Genomic DNA, 23,811 nt, shown 5'->3' on the forward strand with positions numbered 1-23,811 from the left:
GGGCAGCCACAGTGGCTGAACTTCATAATGAATGTGTGTGTGTAAGTAAACTGAAACGCGATACAGCTGTAACTGGTTATTTCTTTATTGTCACGAGCGGTTTAGCTCCATTAAAACAGCATCCTCATGTTAACCACGTAAGGAAGAAAAGACTCATGTAATATATATGATGAATTACTAGAAGACTCTTAAAATTTCTTACAAATTTTTTTCGAAAATTTTTAAAGAATTAAAACATTTTATAGATCTTATGTGAAGTATTTAAATAGGCAGAAAAAATAATAAAATAAAACCTACTTGCAACAGTGCCACTTAAATGCACCAAGACACCTGCAATGTTTGTAGTCAAAAATCAAATCGCAGAAGAGGGGAAGACGCCAAAATAAACAAAACATGTCATCGGAGCGAATACAGTCCTCCCTTGTGTGTGTGTGTGTGTGTGTGTGTGTGTGTGTGTGTGTGTGGGGGGGGGGGGGGGGGGCGTTAGATAACCTCAACAGTTTGGTCTCTTAGGAATTCACACACATTTCAACATTACGAATATATGTCAAGACCATAAGGCTTACTGAGCAATAAGCAGATAAGTGTATCCATATGGAATCCGTGAAATGGAGGACACTAAATTAAAACCGCTGCACTCTGACATAGTTACTGACACGTTAAAAATATTATGTCGAGCAGACTTTGTCAAATGAAAGGATACGTCACTATGACAGAAATTTAAGACAATAAGATGGAAAAGGACTAAGATAATTTTAAGTAATATAAAACGAGAATCTATACACACACTGCCGTGGTTGCAAGGGTAGAGCACGAAAGGCGACCAGGTGTGTACTAACACGAAAAGTTGACATACAGCGGTAGGCATTAGTGAGCGACAGTAAGACCGTGACACATACTAAAAGTGCGGAGGGATTTTTGAATACGGAAATCTGGTTAGCGTCCTAACAATGAAAGATTAATAAGAGAGTTAAAGATAACAACTGCATATTCAAGAAAAGGTAAATAAATGGTAGATCAAAAGTAAGGTACAAAATGCTATCTACAGAGGTATGGCACAAGTTATTTTACTCTTAACACACTACTTCCACATTCAGTTTTGCCACCTCACAATGTAATTGTCACCTTCCAGCTCAACAATGAAAGAATAATAAAAAAGCTAAAGATAACAATTGCGCGTTCAAGTGAAGGTAAATAACAGGTAATTCAAAAGTAACAGGACACACTTTGTAGGTCTAATAGCCTATATGCATGAAAATAAGACTAAAACATTGAATTAAGTTTGTCTGAAATTAGGCTTTACCCACATTACGATGCATAACATCAGATGTTGTAAGCATTATATCAAACATGTTTAGAACATACTGAAAATGATCATTGAGGATCCGACCATAACATACACATCGTATGTGCCACTGTAGCGGTTCCTCGTTCAATTATAAGGCGCCTGATATGGAGACAGTTCTACTCTTTTCATGTGCAGAAGGTACAGCAACTGACACCTTTAGGCAATTCTAGGTGACAGAATTTCTGCCAGTGGTGTTTGTTTACGGATGAGAGCCTCTTTATCCGTGTGGGTATCGTGAATGCTCGTAACATGTAGGTGTGAGTGTAAGAAGTAGGATGATTTTGTAGGTTCTGACTCACTAGCTCAATTTTATAAAAAACTAGTTATCCACAACCTACCAAATCATTCTACTTTCCCTTTCACCTAATAATAATATAATAATAACTATAATAAACATCATTTTTTTACATACATTCCCCATAGGTGAATGTAATGTCATTAAATAAATTAGGTAATTAACTATTATTTAAAAAAAACTATTTTTTATAAAAGCATTTGTACATACTATTCTTAGTCATAAAATTTGTCCTATTTTTCACTTCTGTGAAAAACGTGTTTTTTTTAAATTATTTTTGAATCAAATTTTTAAAAAAGCACCTTTTATAATTTTTTCTTACCCCCCAAAAAAGTCCAATTTTTGACTTTTGTGAAAAACGCATTTTTTAAAAAGTATAAAAAAGCATTTTTTACAACTTTTGCTCAACCCCAAGAAATTTTTTATTTTTGACTTTTCTGAAAAATGTATTTTTTAAAATTAGATTAAAGAATAAATATAGAAAATTGTTTTCTTTCTGCCTTAGCAATCATAAGATTATTATGAGTTGTTGTCTGTAAATGTTTTCTGAAGGAAGATTTACTTATAGTTTTACCACATTACAAGTAACAATTAATTAAAATGTATTAGTTAACAAAAGTAAACTTTATTAGAACATAAATGGACAGCAAAAAATGGGCAACAAATTATAATAAACAAACGATTCATCTAAAAGTCAATACAATTTATCTAAAATACAATAAGATTTGTAGCAAAATAATATGTATTAGCTAACAAAAGTAAATTTTAGTAAAATATAACTGGACAACAAAAAGAAAACAAATAAAATGAATTAGTTAACAAAGATACATTGTGTTGTTAATGTAAGTAAATGTATTAGTTAACAAAAGTAAATTTTAGTAAATTTTAGTAAAATATAAATGGACAGCAGAAATGGGCAATATTAAGAAGATAAATGAATTAGGTAATAAAAGTACATTATTTTCAAAAATTTCGCATTGAGAACCTAAGTACATTATATTAAAATGTATTAGTTGAGAGAGGTAAATTTTATTAAAAATTAAACAGGCAAAAAATTGTCCAACACATCTGTTTCATTAGTTATGTAAACAAATACATATATCTCCTTAGTTATGTTAACAAATTAAAACAACACCTAACATATGTTTCATTGTTTATTTATCTTTGTTCCAAGTTTAATTAAGTTATTCAGAAGATCAAGCAAATTTTGCTAATATTTTGGTCTCACGAAATGCGACCCCAGAAATTAGTTTAAAGGTTGTTTAACATTTATTTGTTTTACTGTCATTTGAAATTTAATTTCTCTTTGTTTTAAGTTTTGATTAATTTATCTTTGACTGAGAACTACCTGAACGATTGTTAAATAAATAGAAATTTTGGTATTACTAAAACATTGGTAGATAAAAATATTGTAAAATATATAAAAATTTAAAGCCTTTTTCTGTAAATTCGTCCACCATTGTGTTCTTTTACTACTTCTTTACATGGAATATCGTCTTTGTAATATTTATTGCTTCTTTGCTTTCTTCATTAAAATCCAAATAATTTTCTTCCAAATAACATTTATTAATTGCTTTAAGAATCTTGTGTGTATATATACTTGTTTCCAGTTCATTTACTTAAATCTTTTAATTCTACAAAAGCATCTTTTTGTTTGTCTTAAACTGTTATTTTTACACAACCATTTTTAAGTAATTTAAATCTGAACATTATACATAGTATACTTTGTCCAACAAACTAGTTAATTTTTCTCTTGTATCTTGGTAATGCATATGATTCTCAAAAAATAGATCTATAATTTTAACATTTCTGTCTTCTTCCATTTACTATACAGATTTTTAATCAGTTACAAATAAATTTATTTAGATTAAATGGATAAATTAATTATTCCTAAAGATTTTGCACCTTGTGAAACAGATGTATTTGTTTAGATAACTAAGAAAACTATAGAATAAGAATGGTATCTGTTATTATTTAGTTATTTAGGGTATGATATTTACCATATTTATTCTGCAGAATATGGAAATTTAATTTATCCAATTTATACTTTTGAAAAATACTACATTCGTAAATATATAGCAAGTTTAGTTGGACTTAATTACGAATATCCACCATTAATGTTACACTTTTTATACAGAATAATATAGTTATTCCAGATACTGTTAAAATAGATTGAACAACAAACAACATTTTCTATATTCTTTTTTGGTTTTGTTTTAATTTGTTTACATAACTAAGCAGATAGATGTATTTGTTTAATAAATAACTAACTTATTTATTTATTTACATAACTAAGGAAACAGATGTATTAATTTACATAATTAAGGAAACATATGTATTTATTAACAAATATAATGTCTTTTTCATTGAATTTTAAATATCTTTAAATTGGACAGGTTTAAATTTTCCAACAATTCCATATATCTTCATCATTATGTTTAAAACCGTTGTGTTTGATTGTATTCTAAAATGTCAACAATAAATTTCTCAAAATTTTCATTTTAATTACATTGGATTTGTTCATTTTCTGTTAGACAACTGGGAATTATACCACAACAAAAAAACCTAGATTTGAATAATCTATTTCAGTTTTTTATTTCCTGTAATCTCTACAAACTGAAAGTATACTTGCGTGATTTTTTGTAAAACAATCTAAATTCTTATTAATATTACATAAATAGCATGTTTTTAAACTGTTGTTGTCCATACAATTTTGTGCATTTTGTTCATTGTTGTCCATACAATTTTGCACATTTTGTTCTTTGTTGACCATATAATTTTGTTCTTTTTGTTGTCTCCTGTCCTGCGTTTCTTCCATTCTATTCTGCATATTACCCATTCTAATAGAATATCTGCTAATACGATCATTATTTAAACATTTTTTACAAATTGATCTAGGTTTACCTAATTTTTTCCATATTCTTTTACACTTCTCACTGTTTCACATTAAGTACGAGTTTTTTTACCTTTTGGTACTGTTCAATGTGTTATTGTTCTTAATTATTTTGTTTGAAGAATATCTATTAAGCTGATCATTATTTATACACTTTTTACAAATAGATCTTGGTTTATCTAAGTTTGTTCCATATTCTGTAATGTCTTTCACATTTCTTGTTCTCTATGTTCTCCATTTAATACATATAAAAAATAATAATGTTCTCCGTTCTTTGTTGTCTGCTTAATTTTTTATACAATTTACTTTTGTCAACTTATAAATTTTAATATAATTTACTCATGTTCACAATGCGAAATTTTTAATGTTAATCTACTTTTGTTAACTAACATTTATTTTCTTAATATTGTCCATTTTTTGCTGTCCATTTATAATTTAATAAAATTCACTTTTGTTAACTAATTCATTTTAATTAATTGTTACTAGTAAATGTGGTAAAACTATAAATAAACCTTCCTTCAAAAACATTTAGAAACAACTCCCAATAATCTTATGGTTGCTGAAGCAGAAAGTAAATAATCTTATATACTTATTCTATAATATAATTTTAAAAAACACGTTTTTCATAAAAGTCAAAAATAGATAAATTCTTGGGGTTAAGAAGAAGTGGCAAAAATGATTTTTTTACTTATTCTTTTAAAAAAAATGCGTTTTTCACAAAAGTCAAAATGGGACTTTTTGAGGCTAAGAAAAAGTTATAAAAATGCTTTCTTAAAAATTTGATTCGAAAATAATTTTAAAAAATGTTTTTCACAGAAGTAAAAAATAGGACAATTTTTGTAACTAAGAATATTATGTAAAAAATGCTTTTTAAAATTTTTTTTAAAAATAATAATTACCTAATTTATTTAATTACTTTCACCTATGGGGAATGTTAGTAAAATAAATGATTTTTGTTATAGTTATTATATTATTATTAAGTAAAAGTGTAAGTACAATGATTTTGTATGTTTGGGATAACTGGGTCAATTTTGTTAAAAATAAAAAATTGTGAGTATTAACGATTGACTGATTGGCAGAGGGTATTCAGAGGCTTGGAACATGAGCTGGGTGGTCTGCTTCATGATGTGCCACTCGGGACACGAACCAGCGTATGTTTTACGCACGATGGCTCCGCTTTTCAGTTGGGAGGCAAGAGAATATTTAAGTATTACTTATCCCTGTAAGAGGACAGGTCGTGCTGGGCCAGCGGTTTGGCCCACTCGACATACAGGTCTTAACCCTTAACTAACGAGGTGACTTTTCTGTGACGTACGAGGTGTGGTCTCTGAGACCCCTATCTTTAAATCAAGATTTAAGCTGTGAGTCATTTGAAGATTTATGTTATATAACATTTATGGCTACAACTATGTAAGTGTTGTTTAAATACTCCTTGTTTATTTTATGCACTAAAGAGTTTCAACAATATTTTATTTTTGTATCAAGCAAAAATCACATACTTCTGTGAAGTTTTTTCAATAGTACACAGAACGTTCTTAAAATTATGATATCTCTGTAGAAAGCAAATTTTCGCATGAAACTAATTTCTGGGGTTTAAACTTGCATATAAAAACTGAACTCGATAGCCAGAAAAAGAAAGGCTGCGAAATTAATATTTAGTACTGAGAGCTACATGTTTTTTAACCACCACTCAGGACATATTTAATTTTAACTAACACTAAGTACTTTGTTGGAGAAACAGAAAGCCCTCAATACAATTGTCCTGAAGTAGTTCTTTTGAATGGCCTGTAAGTAGGCCATTTTTTCAAATCTGTATTGGCCACTGCCCAAAACTATTTGTAAATTTTTTTGTGGTGAGCATGGGGGCTATGTAAGTAGGCTGTTTAGGTTTTTGTAATTGTAACACCACGTAGCGCTCTGTATGAAAATCATTGTCTGTGCTGTGTGCAGTCTGTGGCTAGTTTGCATTGTTGTCTGCCATTGTAGCGTTGCACAGTTGGCTGTTAACAGCGCATAGCGTTGCACAGTTGGAGGTGAGCCGCCATCAGTGGTGGATGTGGGGAGAGAAATGGCGGAGTTTTGAAATTTGTAAAACTGGTTGTCATGAACTGCTATATATATATATATATATATATATATATATATATATATATATATATATATATATATATATATATACACTCCTGGAAATGCAAAAAGAACACATTGACACTGGTGTGTCAGACCCACCATACTTGCTCCGGACACTGCGAGAGGGCTATACAAGCAATGATCACACGCACGGCACAGCGGACACACCAGGAACCACGGTGTTGGCCGTCGAATGGCGCTAGCTGCGCAGCATTTGTGCACCGCCGCCGTCAGTGTCAGCCAGTTTGCCGTGGCATACGGAGCTCCATCGCAGTCTTTAACACTGGTAGCATGAAGCGACAGCGTGGACGTGAACCGTATGTGCAGTTGACGGACTTTGAGCGATGTCGTATAGTGGGCATGCGGGAGGCCGGGTGGACGTACCGCCGAATTGCTCAACACGTGGGGTGTGAGGTCTCCACAGTACATAGATGTTGTCGCCAGTGGTCGGCGGAAGGTGCACGTGCCCGTCGACCTGGGACCGGACCGCAGCGACGCACGGATGCACGCCAAGACCGTAGGATCCTACGCAGTGCCGTAGGGGACCGCACCGCCACTTCCCAGCAAATTAGGGACACTGTTGCTCCTGGGGTATCGGCGAGGACCATTCGCAACCGTCTCCATGAAGCTGGGCTACGGTCCCGCACACCGTTAGGCCCTCTTCCGCTCACGCCCCAACATCGTGCAGCCCGCCTCCAGTAGTGTCGCGACAGGCGTGAATGGAGGGACGAATGGAGACGTGTCGTCTTCAGCGATGAGAGTCGCTTCTGCCTTGGTGCCAATGATGGTCGTATGCGTGTTTGGCGCCGTGCAGGTGAGCGCCACAATCAGGACTGCATACGACCGGGGCACACAAGGCCAACACCCGGCATCATGGTGTGGGGAGCGATCTCCTACACTGGCCGTACACCTCTGGTGATCGTCGAGGGGACACTGAATAGTGCACGGTACATCCAAACCCTCATCGAACCCATCGTTCTACCATTCCTAGACCGGCAAGGGAACTTGCTGTTCCAACAGGACAATGAACGTCCGCATGTATCCCGTGCCACCCAACGTGCTCTACAAGGTGTAAGTCAACTACCCTGGCCAGCAAGATCTCCGGATCTGTCCGCCATTGAGCATGTTTGGGACTGGATGAAGCGTCGTCTCACGCGGTCTGCACGTCCAGCACGAACGCTGGTCCAACTGAGGCGCCAGGTGGAAATGGCATGGCAAGCCGTTCCACAGGACTACATCCAGCATCTCTACGATCGTCTCCATGGGAGAATAGCAGCCTGCATTGCTGCGAAAGGTGGATATACACTGTACTAGTGCCGACATTGTGCATGCTCTGTTGCCTGTGTCTATGTGCCTGTGGTTCTGTCAGTGTGATCATGTGATGTATCTGACCCCAGGAATGTGTCAATAAAGTTTCCCCTTCCTGGGACAATGAATTCACGGTGTTCTTATTTCAATTTCCAGGAGTGTATTTAGCTGGCAGTAGTGGCGCTCGCTGTATTGCAGTAGTTCGAGGAACCAAGATTTTTGTGAGATAAGTGATTTGCGAAACGTATAGGTTAATGTTAGTCAGGGCCATTCTTTTGTAGGGACTTTTGAAAGTCAGATTGCGTTGCGCTAAAAATATTGTGTCAGTTTAAGCACAGTAATTCATTAATTGTTCAAAGGGGACGTTTCAGGCCCTCTTTTTCACTAGCAGAATTATGATCATTGGCTAGTGAAAAATCGTTGTCTTCCTCGTCTACTTCTTAATCTGTTCATTAACACCTTTCTTCATTCAATGACTACAAACTTCATCGAACTGAGTGTAAAATTGTCACATTCTTGCTAACACATTTTGTACTGAACTGACAAAAGCGGGTGCGGAGTTCATGAGGCACAGTCTAGGAGATCCCAATCCCACGTCGACAACCCCCGTAGATAACACGCGTCGACAACAATCAAATATGGTGATAATAATTTGTAGGGTTGGTGTTTACAAGAGGGTAATTGGCGTGTAAAAACGTTCTGCCATTATGGACTACGATAGTGACTTGTAAAATTCTGGCGAAGTCTGAGAGACCACACCGCGTAAGTTGAGTTAACACCCTGGAGTTGAACTTTTGATAACGTATCAGGCAGCTCGTGTACGGTGCTGATGATGAGAATGTTGGACGACTACAGCAGCAAACTAAAAGTGGCTGTGCAGAATAAGATGGATGAAACCAACATTCCGAGAGCGGTAAAACGGACGTTGAGCACATCACTGTCTTCGTCTTCATGGACATGATAATCAACTTCTTCTGGGGTAAAAGTACAGTACATAGTTGTGTTGAATTTCAGGTCCCTTCGTGTCGTCATTTTGTGAGAATAATACATTTTGTGTTGTTTGTGTTGCACTTGGGATCTCTACTCTACTGCATATCTCGAACATGTTCGATCCTGATAGTTGAGTGGTCAGTGCGACGGAATGGCATATCCCGGCTGGGTCGGAGATTTTCTCCGCTCAGGGAATGGGTGTTGTGTTGTCCTTATCATCATTATTTCGTACCCATCGATATGTAAGTCGCCGAAGTGGTGCAACTCGAAAGACTTACACCAGGTAAACGGTCTGCCCGACGGGAGGCTCTAGATACACGACATTTCCATACCCATCTCGAACATAAAGCAATTTTGGCCAAACGTTAAGTTTTAATCTGATTTTGAGGCATATATTACACCCACGGTGTGTGTACAGTTGCATTTGAATCACCCTGTAGAACGACGAAAAAAGTGGTACACGTATAAAAAGTAGAATCACAAAGTAGATAAAATTAATATCCACTTTTTAGCCAGTAAAAGTTATTCAGAATCTCACAGTGCCCTATTTCCAACTGGTTGTTTAGAGTGTGACGTGGGAGGGTGTTCTTAGAGCGCATGATCTCCAGCTCCTAAACGATGTTCAGAATGAAAAGTTCTCGCTGAGAGTGTAAAAGTGCAGTGTAGGCTACCAACTATGTCACGTTTTGACTACGAACTTTGGGGGTGTCTTGGTGCGCTAATGTTACACTGTTGTAAGTACGTTGTAATTTTTATTTTTTTCTGCCTGTTTAAATGATTTACATAAGATCTTTAAAAATATTTGAGAAGAGCTTCTCAAAAATTGTCGCAAAAATTTTAAATTTTTTAGAAAGTTTCTTGCAGTATTTTGATCACGTGTATTACAAGAGATCTTTTCGTTCACATGTAGTTCACGGCAGGATGCTCTTTTAATGCAGCGAAACCGCTCGTGACAGTAAAGAAATCACCAATTACAGCTGTCTTACTCTTCATATTGCTTCAGTTCACTCTTCCTATGGGGTAGTCTGTGACCACTAGACGATGTGTGTGGTGTAGAAAAATAAAAAATAAAAATGTCGTGTGACTAGGGCCTCCCGTTGGGTAGACCGTTCACCGGATCCAAGTCTTTCGATTTGACGCCACTTCGGCGACTTGAGCGTCGATGGGGATGAAATAATGATGATTAGGACAACACAACACCCAGTCCCTGAGCGGAGAAAATCTCCGACTCAGTCGGGAATCGAACCCGGGCCCCCAGGATTAACATTCTGTTGCACTGACCACTCAGCTACCGCGGGCGGCCTGTGTGGTGTAGTCGCTACCGGCTAAGCTGTCAGGGTTCGTCTTAAGGACGTGATCTGAGTAAGCGCTGTCTCGGCCAATAGGAATTCAACGCAGCTAGTGTGAGCGGCACGGCTCTGTGTGTGTGAATGAGGAAAAATAGTTTTGGTTCTGTTCTGCTCGGTTCTGGAGGATGCGTGGTTGCCGAAAGGTGTATCCTAGGGATGGCTGTTATCGCTGGAGCAACTGGTTTCCGGTTGTATCAATTTTGCCCCACGCTGATTTAACCCGACTGTTACAACCGCTCAATATAGCCAGTTTCTGAAATAACCGATTCTCGGTTTTTTATTCACATTACTTCCTGTAATGAACGTAGAAATGGAACGAAGACTGACGGTTTGGGGATTTTCTCTGTGTGGTGACTGGATGTTTGTGTTATCATCATCATCATCATCATCATCATCATCATCATCATCATCATCATCATCATCATCATCATCATCATCATCAGTGACAGTGGCTTGATTGGATTGGGTAAAAAATTGAGACTTTGTACGGGCACTGATGACCGCGAAGTTGAGCGCCCCACAAATGAAACATCATCAACGAAGACTGTAAAATTTTGACTTGGTTTCAATATGCATACAATCAAAATATTAAAATAAATAGGCAAATAAAACCAAACTTATTCCGTCCACCGTTCGATGCGTTTCTCGAAAAGTGAAGTCTAGTTGAATTCTAGGAAAAAAATCACCAGTATTCTTCCTTTGATTCTAATTTCTTCAAAGTCCGCACAAAAATCATGTTGTAATCAGGGATCATATCACTAGTAGGGTATTAGCAACGGTCAGTGGTAATGGGTGAAATCTGAGGCTGAAGGACTCTGTTTTTATGGTTAATTTTCCCGTTTTCAAGTGGTACAAGTATATAAAGGTATCTTATGTGGGCAAAGGCAGCAGATCTGCTACTTTCTATTTTTATTGTATACTATCAATGAATTATCGCTATTTTTTTAATTTACTGCTGTTGCCAAAATTTCCTCTCTCTTATTATTTCACAGAAATGGAAGACAAACCTTTTAACGCAATGAAGCATTTTACTTCACTGCTATGTCAATTCATAAAAATATTTCCAGAGCAGAGTTTTTACCATCCTGCAATCCGACCGATGTCCCCCGTCGAAAGAGAGAAGCTACCGTCTAGACTGGGTGTGGGGGGGGGGGGGGGGGGGGACGGGAGGGAGGGAAGGTCTTGCACGCTGCGTGTACATTAAACCACGACTCACGGCAACAGGTAGGGAAATTATTGTCTCAACAATGCTGTAACAACTCTCATGCCTTCTGCTTGTTGCTCGTTTCTGTCGGCATCGTTATTCAAGTTGCACTGACCGCTTTTCTATAATAACAGTATGTTTCAAACCAATGTGAACTTTACGAATAAATAGGATGACCAGACGGCCGGATTAATGCGGACATATCCTCCTTTTTAGCTCTTTGTCCGGGGTCCGGGCAGATTTTTACACTGTCCCGCTTTTTCGCAAACCTGAGCGTAATACAGTTAAATTTACAATTCGTCCCGTTCTATTCCGCTTTTCTTAGACACTTTAACTATTGGCACAGTCTTCGTGATAAACACGCACGAAGGCGGTGTTAGTAGGTGGCACCAGGATCGAGAATATTTTCTCTAATTACTACACAGTGGACTGATGAGAGGAATAGATTAAGCCTTGAATCACTGAAAGGTCTGTTGATGGTCCAATATAATTTAAAAGAATTTTCATTTGTGTCATTTTACAATTATCTGTTAAGTAAGCCTAAACTTTTGCAAAAACTTGTTTCCTCCGATAAGTATCAATAATTGTCAAGGAATGTATGTATGTAACGTCTATAAACAATAAACCAATTTATTGAAACTGAACGTATGTTTGATGGGCAATACTGCAGGTGATGATACCACCCGTCAGCTTTGGACGAGTCACATGAGAGCAGCCAATCAGGCGTGGCGTTTAGGCAGCCGTCTTTTGTTAAATCTTGAAACTGCGCGTCAATATAAAAACAATTGATGCCACACTGTCACCACAATCAATGGTTTTAATTTAAAATAAAAAAATATTGCTCTGGGAATCACCGCCTGACCACCAGTAACAATTAACTACTGGTTTTACCGGTGATTTCCGACAGTCACGTGACTTGTCCAAAGCTGACGGGTGGTATCCTAATCTGCAGTTGACCCGATTTAAGGTGTCCTCTTTTTTCCTTCCTTTGTCCTCCTTTTTGAAGCTGTTTGTCCTTTTTAAGCAATTGCATCTGGCCACCCTACGGATAAAGGTTACTCCTTTCTTTAAAAAATAGTTTTTTATGAAACCGGAAAATCTGAGCACTGCTGCTATGGCTGACTGTTATAACGGTTATTTTACTCGGTTATTACTAAAAAATAAAGTGTTATAATCAAGCCTAAGTATAGAGAAATACCGGTTATTCAGAACTGAAACATCAGTATCGGTTTTAATCTGTCAGTTTTTCCCATCCCTCGTATATCCAGAGAGATAGAGGTTAGCTGGGGATTACAACCTAGCTTTGTAAGCGAAAACTTGCGATCTGCGTATCTCTGTGTACTAGGGACGATGTGTGAGGTAATATGCAGTATGGTGCAAATGCTTTGCTTAGGTAGCCATATTGATAGTTCTTGTCTGTCCAGATTGTGCGCCATTAGGAGTAATGCGGTATGACATACAGTTTGGACTAACCTGGACCAGAATATAGTTTTCTCTGTGTTACGCATTTGTTTCGTAGCCGAAAACTGCAAATTCGTTCTTCGGTCATCTAACCATCTTTTGAATTTCCGTTCGTTTCGTGAGTACCTCGTTAGCAAGGTCTCTATCAGGCTGTGGTGTAAATGCCTGGTGGTTCATTTAATTTTAACTATGTTCTTCATGTGAACTGGTTGTAGTTTGACTCGAAATAATTAACAACTGACACAAAATCTTTCTTTCTGTATTCACTCACATTCTCATTATTAAATTGAGAGAATTTACATAACGTTTCTTTTTACGAATCAACCACGTGGTCGTGGACTTCGAGTAACAGGGATACTAGTGCGATGTAAAAAGAGTATATTTTGAGTGAGAATCGTTTTCCATGCGCTGCACATATTTAGTTAGCAAAACTTTTGGTACATTCCTTACAGGTTCAGAAGGTAAGTTTTCGTCAACATCTTCGGAGCCACAAATGATGTTTCCTGCAGCCTACAGTGTTATTCTAGCATCATATTAGCAAGGTTTAAGCAGAAGTGTGGGGCAAGCATGCTTACCGCACGTGTTTTGCCTATTAGGCGGAGCATACTGTACAGAAATTAGAATTATATATTAATACGTTGGGCTGCTGACGGGCGTTGATGTGTATCAACGGGGACAGGTAAAAACGTGTGCCATGAGCGGGACTCTAACCCGGGATCTCCTGCTTACGTGGCAGGCGCTCTGTCCATCTGAGCCACCGAAGGCACAGAGGATAGTGCGACTGCAGGGATTTATCCTTGCACGCTCCTCGTGAGACCCACATTCTCACCTTATACGCCCACACATTACATTCGTAGTGTCCCTACCCAACACACTCATTACTCGTGGAAGATATTCTTACCACAAGTCCCGTAAGAGTTCGGGGAATATGTGTGCATCCGCACAGGAGGAGGAGGTCATGGCCGGTATTGCCAGAACTATATACTTACACGGATATGGTGTCTGTTCTTTCGGACATGTCCGAAAGAACAGACACCGCATCCATGTAAGTACATACTGTACAGTGTCGAATGACGATCATATAAAAGTGGTTTACTGGTCGTATCCACTTATTGCGAAGTCTCGTGGCGAAACATAATAGAAAAGTTTTTGAAGGAAAATATGTTAAGTGGTAACTGAATAGTTGCCTAATTAATCGGTGAAAATATTTTTGAGAAATCCAGTTCGTGAATGGCTGTAGATGGGCAGCGTTGCAATAAAACAGAGAAAGTGCGGTGACTACTTCTGATTCCAAAGTCCGACAGCCATCACCTCCAACTATTTTAATATTGTAACATTTCAAATCTGATGCACGTTTGTCTCGAAAGATGGTTCATGTTCAGAATAAAATGGAGGACGGACTGTTTTTGTCACGAACCAAGGCAGATCGTCTTGTTGGGAATAATTACGGTGTTTGCATACATGTGCGGCAATGTTAAACTGCATGTGTTTTTTAAGTTATCGAAGGGGGAGAGAGATTTCTTCACGGTAAATGACTGAAAGCAAAGAAAAATGTTTTATTACAGTTTCAGTATAACTGAGAATTATTTATTATTTCCGACGCGACAATCTCGAAGCATGTAGCTATTCCAATCTTATACGTTTACAGTGATTATCGTTAAGATTTCATTCGCAATACTCACCGCGTAATATTATTTATTAGACAAAACACCGAGGCGGTAATAATGTTTCTTTATTGACGTAAATACTGTTTGCTCATGAAACCTCTCGTCTGGTGCACTCGTATTGAGTCTCGACTCTGTAGAATAATTTGACATCAAGACAGACCTACGATGTGAGAGTGTCGTGTCTGATATGGACACATTCGCCTATTAGTACCCTAGGTTACTGATTCACGTAAGAAGGGAAGATAGTTTGCGATCCTCAGTTAGTACTGCCTCAGAGTTATTGAATAGCTTAAAAACGTGCTGGTAAATAGGCGAGATACGTGTGCTTAATTTTGTTATTGAATTTTTTGTGTGTGTCCGTGTCGCGTCACTGTTCAGTAATATCTTCATTAAAATCAGAGTATGGTAAGTCGTGCGGTCGTACTAAAAGTAAGCAGAATGTAAACATAGCACTCAGTACAAAGTGACAATATTAAACTTTTCAGATCTCAATTAGTAGTTCTATTGGTAAGAAACTTGAACATGGAAGTGAACTTACACGTTCTTGAAGCACTATTTACCGTTGCGCTAAGCAAGTGTTAACTTGTTCATGAAATAAGGTGGGATCGCGTTACGGTAGGAGGTGGGCCAGTTTTCATAGATACGAAGGGGTATTATAATGAGGGAATATCTACAGGTTGTTTCAAAATCCATGTTAAACTCTTATAAAAGTTGTGGAGGGCACTTAGTAGATTAAGTTTTACGTAGGAATCCATGTATCCGAAACGTCACCCAATGCTACAGAGCATCAAAGTTGCAGGCGCCGCCGCCTCTAAATATATGTCTATTCACGGTGAGCCCGTGGTGATGTTACAAGCTTTCAAGGATGATAGCAACGGATTAATATACCAATTTTACGTATGGTTCCTTCTACGAGTGTAAAGTTATAAAAGAAAACCGTTCCGATACCTCTGCTAGTGGAGTACATGTACCGTTCCTGTTATTACTAGGATTGTCGGGTAGGCAACTCTCGGAAGTGGTAGTATGGACCAAGACGAGAAAGAATGACGTTAAAATCTTCTGGGTTATTAGGCCCCGTCATGTTTCTTCTAAAATGGATCTTTTGGTGTCCGCTGCAGCTAGAACGCTGTGTGCTAGAGTGTTCTAGCATTAGTGGACACCAAAATATCCTGAGGAAGATCCCAGCAGAGAGGTAGAAACGTCGAACATTTTAGAAGAAACATGACGCGGCCTAATAACCCAGAAGATTTTAACTTCAGTGACAACGGCCACGAAAGCCTGCAGACTTGCGAGAAAGAATGACCAGTAAACATGGGCTCTAAAATGCATACCTGAGAAGCTATGAGCACTTGTTCATCTTCGCTAATGTGAAGCAGATCTCCTCTACTGAACAAGTGCTCTTACCTCTTAATGTATGTGTTTAAGAACTTATGTTTACTGTACATTTTTCCTTGTTTTGGTCCACAGTACCACCTCTGAAACGCGGCTACCCTACATTATTAGCAGCAACAATACCGGTACAACGTAATCCACAGTCAGAGGTGTCAGAACGGTTATCACTTATAACTTTCTATTCGTTCGTTTTGGAAGAGGACCCTTACGTTCAACTGATGCATTTATCCTTCTCAATCATCCTAGAAAGTTTGTATCATCCCCACAGAATCACTTTCTATATACATACGAGTACATGTACAAGCGCCGGCACCAACAACATTGGCGATCCGTAGCCTTGTTGGACGACGGTTCCGGACGTGGGCTCATGTGTAAAACTTTATCTACCATTCTATCTGTAAGTGCGTATCAAATGGTGAAACACCTTGCCTACACACTTTCGAGGAGTTACCTAGTTCGAAACGACGGTAACAGAAAATTTGGCATGAGGATGAAGTGCAATCTCTGAATGGTGATTAATTGTTAAAGTAAATTACAGGAATTAATGGTAAACTACACAACTCGCTGTTAACCCATAAACGTAACTCTCGGTAACCTAATGCATACAGAAATAGCGTGCTTTTTTGTCGCAAATAACAGTGACTTTTCGCTCTGTCCATTTTTCGATTGACGCAGTACACGCGTTTTCTCATAGAGATATTGGAATAAACAAGAATAAAACAATTTTGTTTGCACTGCACGAAACGTGTACGTATCTCGACTGAAACGTGTACGTATTTCGTCTGAAACGTAGACTACAGCGTGAAAATTTTTCCAGATATGCAATTGGCGACTGTATACTTTGCGTCAACCCTTCACAGTCTCACAAAAAACAGCTTCGTTAAAGGCCATCTGATCCCAAGAGTCAGTCACTTCGCATTGTCAGAGCTGCTCTACAGCAGCTGGATCGTGTACTCGTCTTCCACACTAACGGTAAGTCACGGCTAGCCTTACACTACCGAGTTCATCAATAAGCGAGAATCACCTCGTTTACATGGGGCTCTCAAAACCGGACTTCATAAACCGTTGTAAACACTTCAGAATCGATTCTGGAAATCCCCTTTTAGTTGCCGGTCTTCCAAATCCGCAACCGATTTTCGCTCTCATGTAAACGCAACCGATTTTGAAACGGTACTTTGGCTAAAATGGACGGAGTGGCTTTTTGTACAGTGAAATAGAAATGTTAGACTGAAGCTTCTAATAACCCTACCACAACAAAGGTCAAAAATTAATTATGATTGTAGTGATGCTCACGTTGCTAAATATTGCAGTTTCGGGCAACAACAAAGTTATATTATGTGGCAGGTGTCATTAGAGCACAGTTAATAAAGTCATTTCTTGAAATAATGGATAAACTAGGCACTCATGTTTTCTTGTTTCCCACGCTGGTCTCGTTGGCTCAATCGTCGAAAATCTAGGTAGTGATGATTCCAAGCTCGGATGCAAAGAGGCCTAGGTGTTATTCTGCGATATTCACAAGTTTTATAGATGTGTTTCATAAACCATTTTTGAGGATTAAACTTTTGCAAGTTAGGACAATGGTGATGTAAAAAAGTAATCGGCCCTCCGAATTTAAGTTACACTTCTTTTTTATTACTTTTGTGGCAATATCACGTAACTCGTTCCAAAACATCACTTCACAATATAAAACATACTTGAAAATATCTTCCTCACTGTTAAAGTTCACATTTCATGAACTGTCTACAATTTGCGTCTTTTTAACATGACGACCAAAGCTTGACTCTCTAATAACAGCTCACGCGCCCAAAAATCAGAGTTACAAGTACGTTAAAGATCATAGTGACAAAAGAAAGAATACACATAAGAATAATAGCATTGCAATATATACGTATCCATGTATCGAGTACCTCTACATTAATGACATCAAATCTGAATGTTGTCACAGAAATATTTTAACTATATTACAGAAACACAGTGGAATATTGTTGGTGTCGAAAGGTTGAGGTGAGGTGCCGTGATGGTTACGTAATTCAAGTACCATTACAAGCTGTTTACACTTCGTCTGAAAAGAAATAGCAATTGTGCGGACTAAATCAGAAAGTGTAACAGCTGTTCTCGAAGTGCCATATTTAACAGGGCTAGAAAATCAGCTCCAGACCTTAAATGTAACATGAAGGATTGAAAAAACGGTTTTCGAAATTCAGTTTTCGTCTTTCGGAAGATGTGTCGCATGTAAAGGTAGTGAGTGAGTCTATGGGGATGAAGCGACTGCAGCGCTACGATTCTCAGACTCGCCGTAGTCGAGGAACTTACAGCGAGAACGACGGCAGCCTGCTAGCACTGACGTAACAGCGGCGCCTTGACTTGTGAAGTATGCAACCCGCAACATTCCACTCGTGCTCGCTCCGACCCCGATATCTGGCGCTGCCCTGGTCGCCGTAGTTACCCTGTGGGTAGGGTTTCACGGTGCACGCCCTTTGCGCCCTCGCCTCAGGAAGGGCCTCTCTACTTCCTTCCACGCCGTGTGTGTGTGTGTGTGTGTGTGTGTGTGTGTGTGTGTAGTCCATTAGGCAGAGCGCGTGCAGTGGCAGCAGTACTCACGCTTAGCGCAGCCCTTGGTGGCGCCCAGCTTGACGGGGTAGTGCTTCTCGCACTCGCACACCTGCGTCACGGGGTCGCAGAAGGTGTGTGGCAGAGAGGGGCTGCAGTCGTCGACGCACGGCGCGCCCAGGTACTGCCCCAGGCCTGCAACACACAACGACGACACACTTTCATCAGCCAGGCTGTTCTGTCAGTGTCTGGGGAACAAGAGTCACTTGCTCTCTTCACCGTGTGCACAAAGTTTATCTAAGTGATGTGAACTGAAATACAGGGTGGTTCAAGAGGGAAGATAAGACAGAAAAAGGAACGACACACCAAGAAGGAATTATGCGAATGGGACGGAAATTGGTGGATGTGATTTACATGTACAGACACGCAAATGATTACAATTTCAGAGAAAATGGGTGATTAATTCGAGAGATAACGCTTGACGAAATGAGGCAGTCAAGAACGTATGGGTCCACCTTCAACCCTTAAGCGAATAGTTTTTACACTCTTTGATATGCTGGTTGTCATTCAGTTGGATATTACACCAAATTCTGTCCAATTGGCGCTTTAGATTGTCAAAATCCCGGACTACTTGGAGGGAGCTGTCTTTAGGGAAGGGTTGAAACATACAAGGGCGTCAACAGTGTCAAAAGTTGTCAAGGGCGTCTTCCTGTTGCTCGTCACGCTGCGAAATGTGTGGGAATTAACGCCTCAGGGAAAGGATCAGTTTCAATGACGCCCTTTATTACATCCTCTGAGGGATTTTCGAGCTGTTGCTAAGCAGTTGTGTCCCTTAATGTTTTTCTTCGCCACTCATAAGAAAACTGCTGGATTTCAACACTGGGCTTCTCGATTGTAACCTTCAGTCTGGAAACTGGATTGGTGCATTTCTCCACAGAAGTCTGTTCTGCAGCGGTAGTAATAGAGTGGGGGGCAGTCTTCATTGAAATATTTATATGTCTTACTACAAGAAGCAGTCTTCTGGTGACCGAAAATTCTCATTTTCATTAACTAACAAGGTGGGATCCCAACGGTGGTTAAAAGTCCATGGAATCACACCCTGCAGCTATCCACCCTGGCAGGCCCTCGTTTGCACATAATAGACGGAAAAAATTTCGGAATTTCGTGTGACTGTCTATAGCTTTAGATATGGTAGTACGTTTGAGATTGGTATGGCTGTGTGGTGTAATTATACAGATGCTGACCTCGAATACAAAATCAAGGGGGTCCAAGTCTTGTTGGATGCTTTGAATTTTTTATTTTGGAATCTTTATCCATATGACTTTGATCATTATTTTAATTCAGTTACATGGTTTAAATGTAACTTGTTTCTATTCGTTTGTCACATCATTGCTCTCATTTTTTTCCTATTAGTCTTTCTCCATTTGGACAACTTGTTTATGTGACTTCGATTATTGTTATGTATTAACCTCAATTTACTTCGCATTTTCTTTCATGTTGCTGCATGCGTTTTTTTCTATTTCTCATTTCGCTTGACATTTAGTTTTACTCATAATCTTTGCTTTCGCTTGACTCATAATCCACGTTAGTTTGTCCATTGGCAAAACGAATTTATGGTAAGAGTGTCTGTATGACGACTACTTTAAAAAAGCACATCTTGTTACGAAGAATACATTCTTGACACTATTGCACAGTCATGTAAGTAGATTATTTCGTCTTTTGGTTTTTAACTGACAGGTCGGCTTTTTCAAATATGTAAACATAATGATAGATAAATAAAAGCATTAAATTTAGATGCACGAAGATTCCAAGTGGAAAAATAATTATTGGAATAAAAAGAACAACTGAAGAAGTGAAAACGCTGTTTAAAATGACGTGACAAACCAAACAAAAAGTGTGTGTAAACCTATTAACTGAATAAAAATAATGATAAGTCAGTTCGATAAAGATTTAAAAATGAAAATGATCCAACGTTCTTGATGCGATTTGAACGAACAGTTGATTAACCAATACGCTATGCAACCAGTCTTTTGTCATTATTCGTTATAGAGCTTCACACGAAATTCTGAATCTTTTTTTTTTCCTTCTTTAATTAGTCGCAAGCGAGGACCCACCAGAGTGAATGGTTGCAGGGTGTCATTCGTTGGACCTTAACCTACATCATGGTATAGACTGTTTCATGAAGTCTCCTTGTACATTAATGTGCTGTTTTATTTCGCAAGAACTGACCAGTAAACACTGTCAGCAGGAATGGCGAGAAAATTCACGAGTCGCATTTCACCACGCAGAGTCTGCCCCCGATCGCCCGCTGGGTTAGCTGCTTACCAGACGTTTAGCAGCCACTGATGACAATAAGCCGTTTGGCAAAGCGACCGCCACATCCTTGCAACACTGAATACAAGAATAAATTGTGTATCACAGCCATTCTGAATGTCCATCCCGATTTCAGACTAGCTTCCAGATTCACGAAAAATGCAGTGAGACAGCTAGAAGTGGAATTCTAGTGCATGTAGTCAAACAATCGGATCTAATACAGATTCGCATCGATAAGTGGCTGATTCTCAGTGGTTACAAGAGATCCCCCGAAGTTATTCACTGAGTGTGTCTTTTCCGTCGAAAGTATGAACTCCTCGCAAGGAAAAAGATGCGAATTTAATCTAAATACATTCTTTGTTCGCATATCTCTCATTTCCTATCAGCCACGTTAGCTCTAAACGCAAGTACGAAGTATGGAAATATAAAATTGATTGACATTAGGCTTTACCAGCATTCTTTGGAATAATAAGGAATCTTCACAATTTAGTCTTTGTTTGGAGAGTTTAGCTAACGAAAGACTGAAGCCTATAAAACTAAACGGACTCCTGCAAGTCCACACCATGTAGATAAACCCATCAAATTTTTTTAACGCCACAAGCAACAACTAAACGGAAATTAAGATTCGTGAAAAAAAGAACCACTTCCTAGAAAAGCCCAAAGACTATCCCTGGAGTTATCTTATTTAATTGCAACATTCAAATAATCAAAGATCACTGGTGAGAAAGTATGTTCTCCCAGAACTGTCAAAATGTCCAAAATCACGCAACGAGAAAGCTTTGCCGAATGTCTGGGGACAATACCACTGTGACGTGATACTGACACAGCCATCACTGACATGAAAAATAAATTGCTATCACGTCCTCACGACCCCAAAATTCGCTCTCTGCAACTTGATGACAGTACTGAGAGTCTTTCCAGCTTATTGTTTTTGTACGCTACTACTATGAAAATAAAATGCACCAAGACTTTCTATTTTGCAAATTTCTGGAAGGTGGGGGGGGGGGGGGAGGACTTCTGGTGAAGATTCTTTCTTGTGAATTTCTTTTTTGTTGACAACAACTTGTCACGGACAAACCGTGTTGGTGTCTGTACCGATGAGGTGACAGCATCTACTGGAACTAAATAAAGGGTTCGTGACAAAAGCGTGTGCTGTTTCTTCTTCTGTACAATTCACGCACTGCGTGATACACGGGGAGGCGCTGGCTTATAAGGCAGAACAACCCGAAGTCAGTGAGTGCTGTAAGGTTTGTGAAAGCACGACCTTTACACAGTAGGCTGCTTCGCATTGTTCGCGAGGAGATGGGTTCCGCTCACGGTTCGCTTCTATTGTACATGGAGGTACGCTCGTTGTCTTGCGATGAAGTTCTTCGCTGGGTTGTGAAGCTGAAAGATGGACTTGGTGCGTTCCAATTAAACAGTAGTCCCACACTTGCTGCTCTTCTTCTCGACCAAAAATGGCTTCTAATTTTGTGACAGTTGGCCGACGTTGGTGAGAAATTGATTTTAACGTATTACTTCAAAGGCCGAAATAGTGATATTGTCTTTATTAGTGTGAAAGCGCTTGCATTGAAAAGAAAACGTGGTCAGACGGAGGAGGAGAAATGCGACATGTTTTCTGGTGTGAATGGTTTGGTGAAGAAAAATAAGTTGGCTGTAGGTAAGAGTAATCGAATTGGTCTGGTACTTCTCGAAAAACTTGGTCAACTATTCGGGAAAAAAATTTTCGTCAAAGTATGACTGGATCCACAATTTGTTCGATACGATCGTAACATCACTTTCCAATAGTATAACAACAGGAATTACTAGAACTCCCATCTGATAGAACACTTGGAATTGAATTTAAGCTGAAGTTACTTGAAAATTTATGGATGCAGACTCTGAATGAATAGCAAGAAGGCGGCGGTCATGTTATTGCCCTTCCCATCAACTTACTGTCATTACTCAGGAAGCAACGTCGGTCTGGCCTCCAGCTGGAAGCTTATTTGCGACTGGTTCTTTGAAAGATCCAAACAAGACTGAATCTACTTCCTTCTTGTGAAGAATCACACAAAGCAAAATTTATGTGCAAATGCCAAAAAATTTACGAGCTCTGGACATTGTGCATTTTTACTGTTTATTTCCTTTTCTTGGATGACCAGTTTGAATACAGTAATTTTCAAATTACTATTTAAATGTTGAATATTGTTGTATCGTTATTTGTACGTTGTGGTCTTTCAAGTACTAAAATTTTCTGAATGAAATAAATGCATAAGAGATGAAAACAGTTAAATCTTAAGTAACCAACGAATATGTGAACTAATTGGTTTGCAGGTGACGCTGTCGTTTATCGACTAGTAAAGTCCGACCGGGGTGGCCGAGCGGTTCTAGGCGCAACAGTCTGGAACCGCGCGACCGCTACGGTCGCAGGTTCACATCCTGCCTCGGGCATGAATGTGTATGATGTCCTTAGGTTAGTTATGTTTAAGTAGTTCTAAGTTCTAGGGGACTGATGACCTCAGCAATTAAGTCCCATAGTGTCTAGAGCCATTTGAACCATTTGACTACTAAAGTCATCACAAGATCAAAACAAATTGCAAAACAATTTAGAAAAGATATCTGTATGGTGCGAAAATTGGCAGTTGACCCCAAATAACTAGAAGTATAAGCTCATTCACAGGAGTGGTAAAAGGAACCCGTTAAACTTCGATTACCCGATAAAACAGTCAAATCTAAAGGCCGTAAATTCAACTAAATACCCAGGAATTATAATTACGAACAACTTAAATCGGAAGAAATATACAGAAAATGTTGTCGGGAAGGCTAACCAAAGACTGCGTTCTACTGGGAGGACACTTAGAAAATGTAACAGATCTTCTAAAGAGACTGCCTACACTACGCTCGTCCGTCCTCTTTTAGAATACTGCTGCGC

The 23,811-nt window shown here is 38.7% G+C and overlaps 1 protein-coding gene across 1 annotated transcript in view; it reads right to left on the reverse strand.

Annotated features, from left to right (window-relative positions):
- Nucleotides 1-23,811, reverse strand: part of LOC126293246 (AF4/FMR2 family member lilli) — a 609,408-nt gene that overhangs the window by 169,465 nt on the left and 416,132 nt on the right. Inside the window, exon 3 of the mRNA XM_049986364.1 lies at nt 18,639-18,782. Coding sequence (XP_049842321.1) covers nt 18,639-18,782 — 144 coding nt within the window. The remainder of the gene's footprint in view (nt 1-18,638; nt 18,783-23,811) is intronic.

This window comes from Schistocerca gregaria, chromosome 10 (genome assembly GCF_023897955.1).
Source record: "Schistocerca gregaria isolate iqSchGreg1 chromosome 10, iqSchGreg1.2, whole genome shotgun sequence".
NCBI classification, from domain to species: Eukaryota; Metazoa; Arthropoda; class Insecta; order Orthoptera; family Acrididae; genus Schistocerca; species Schistocerca gregaria.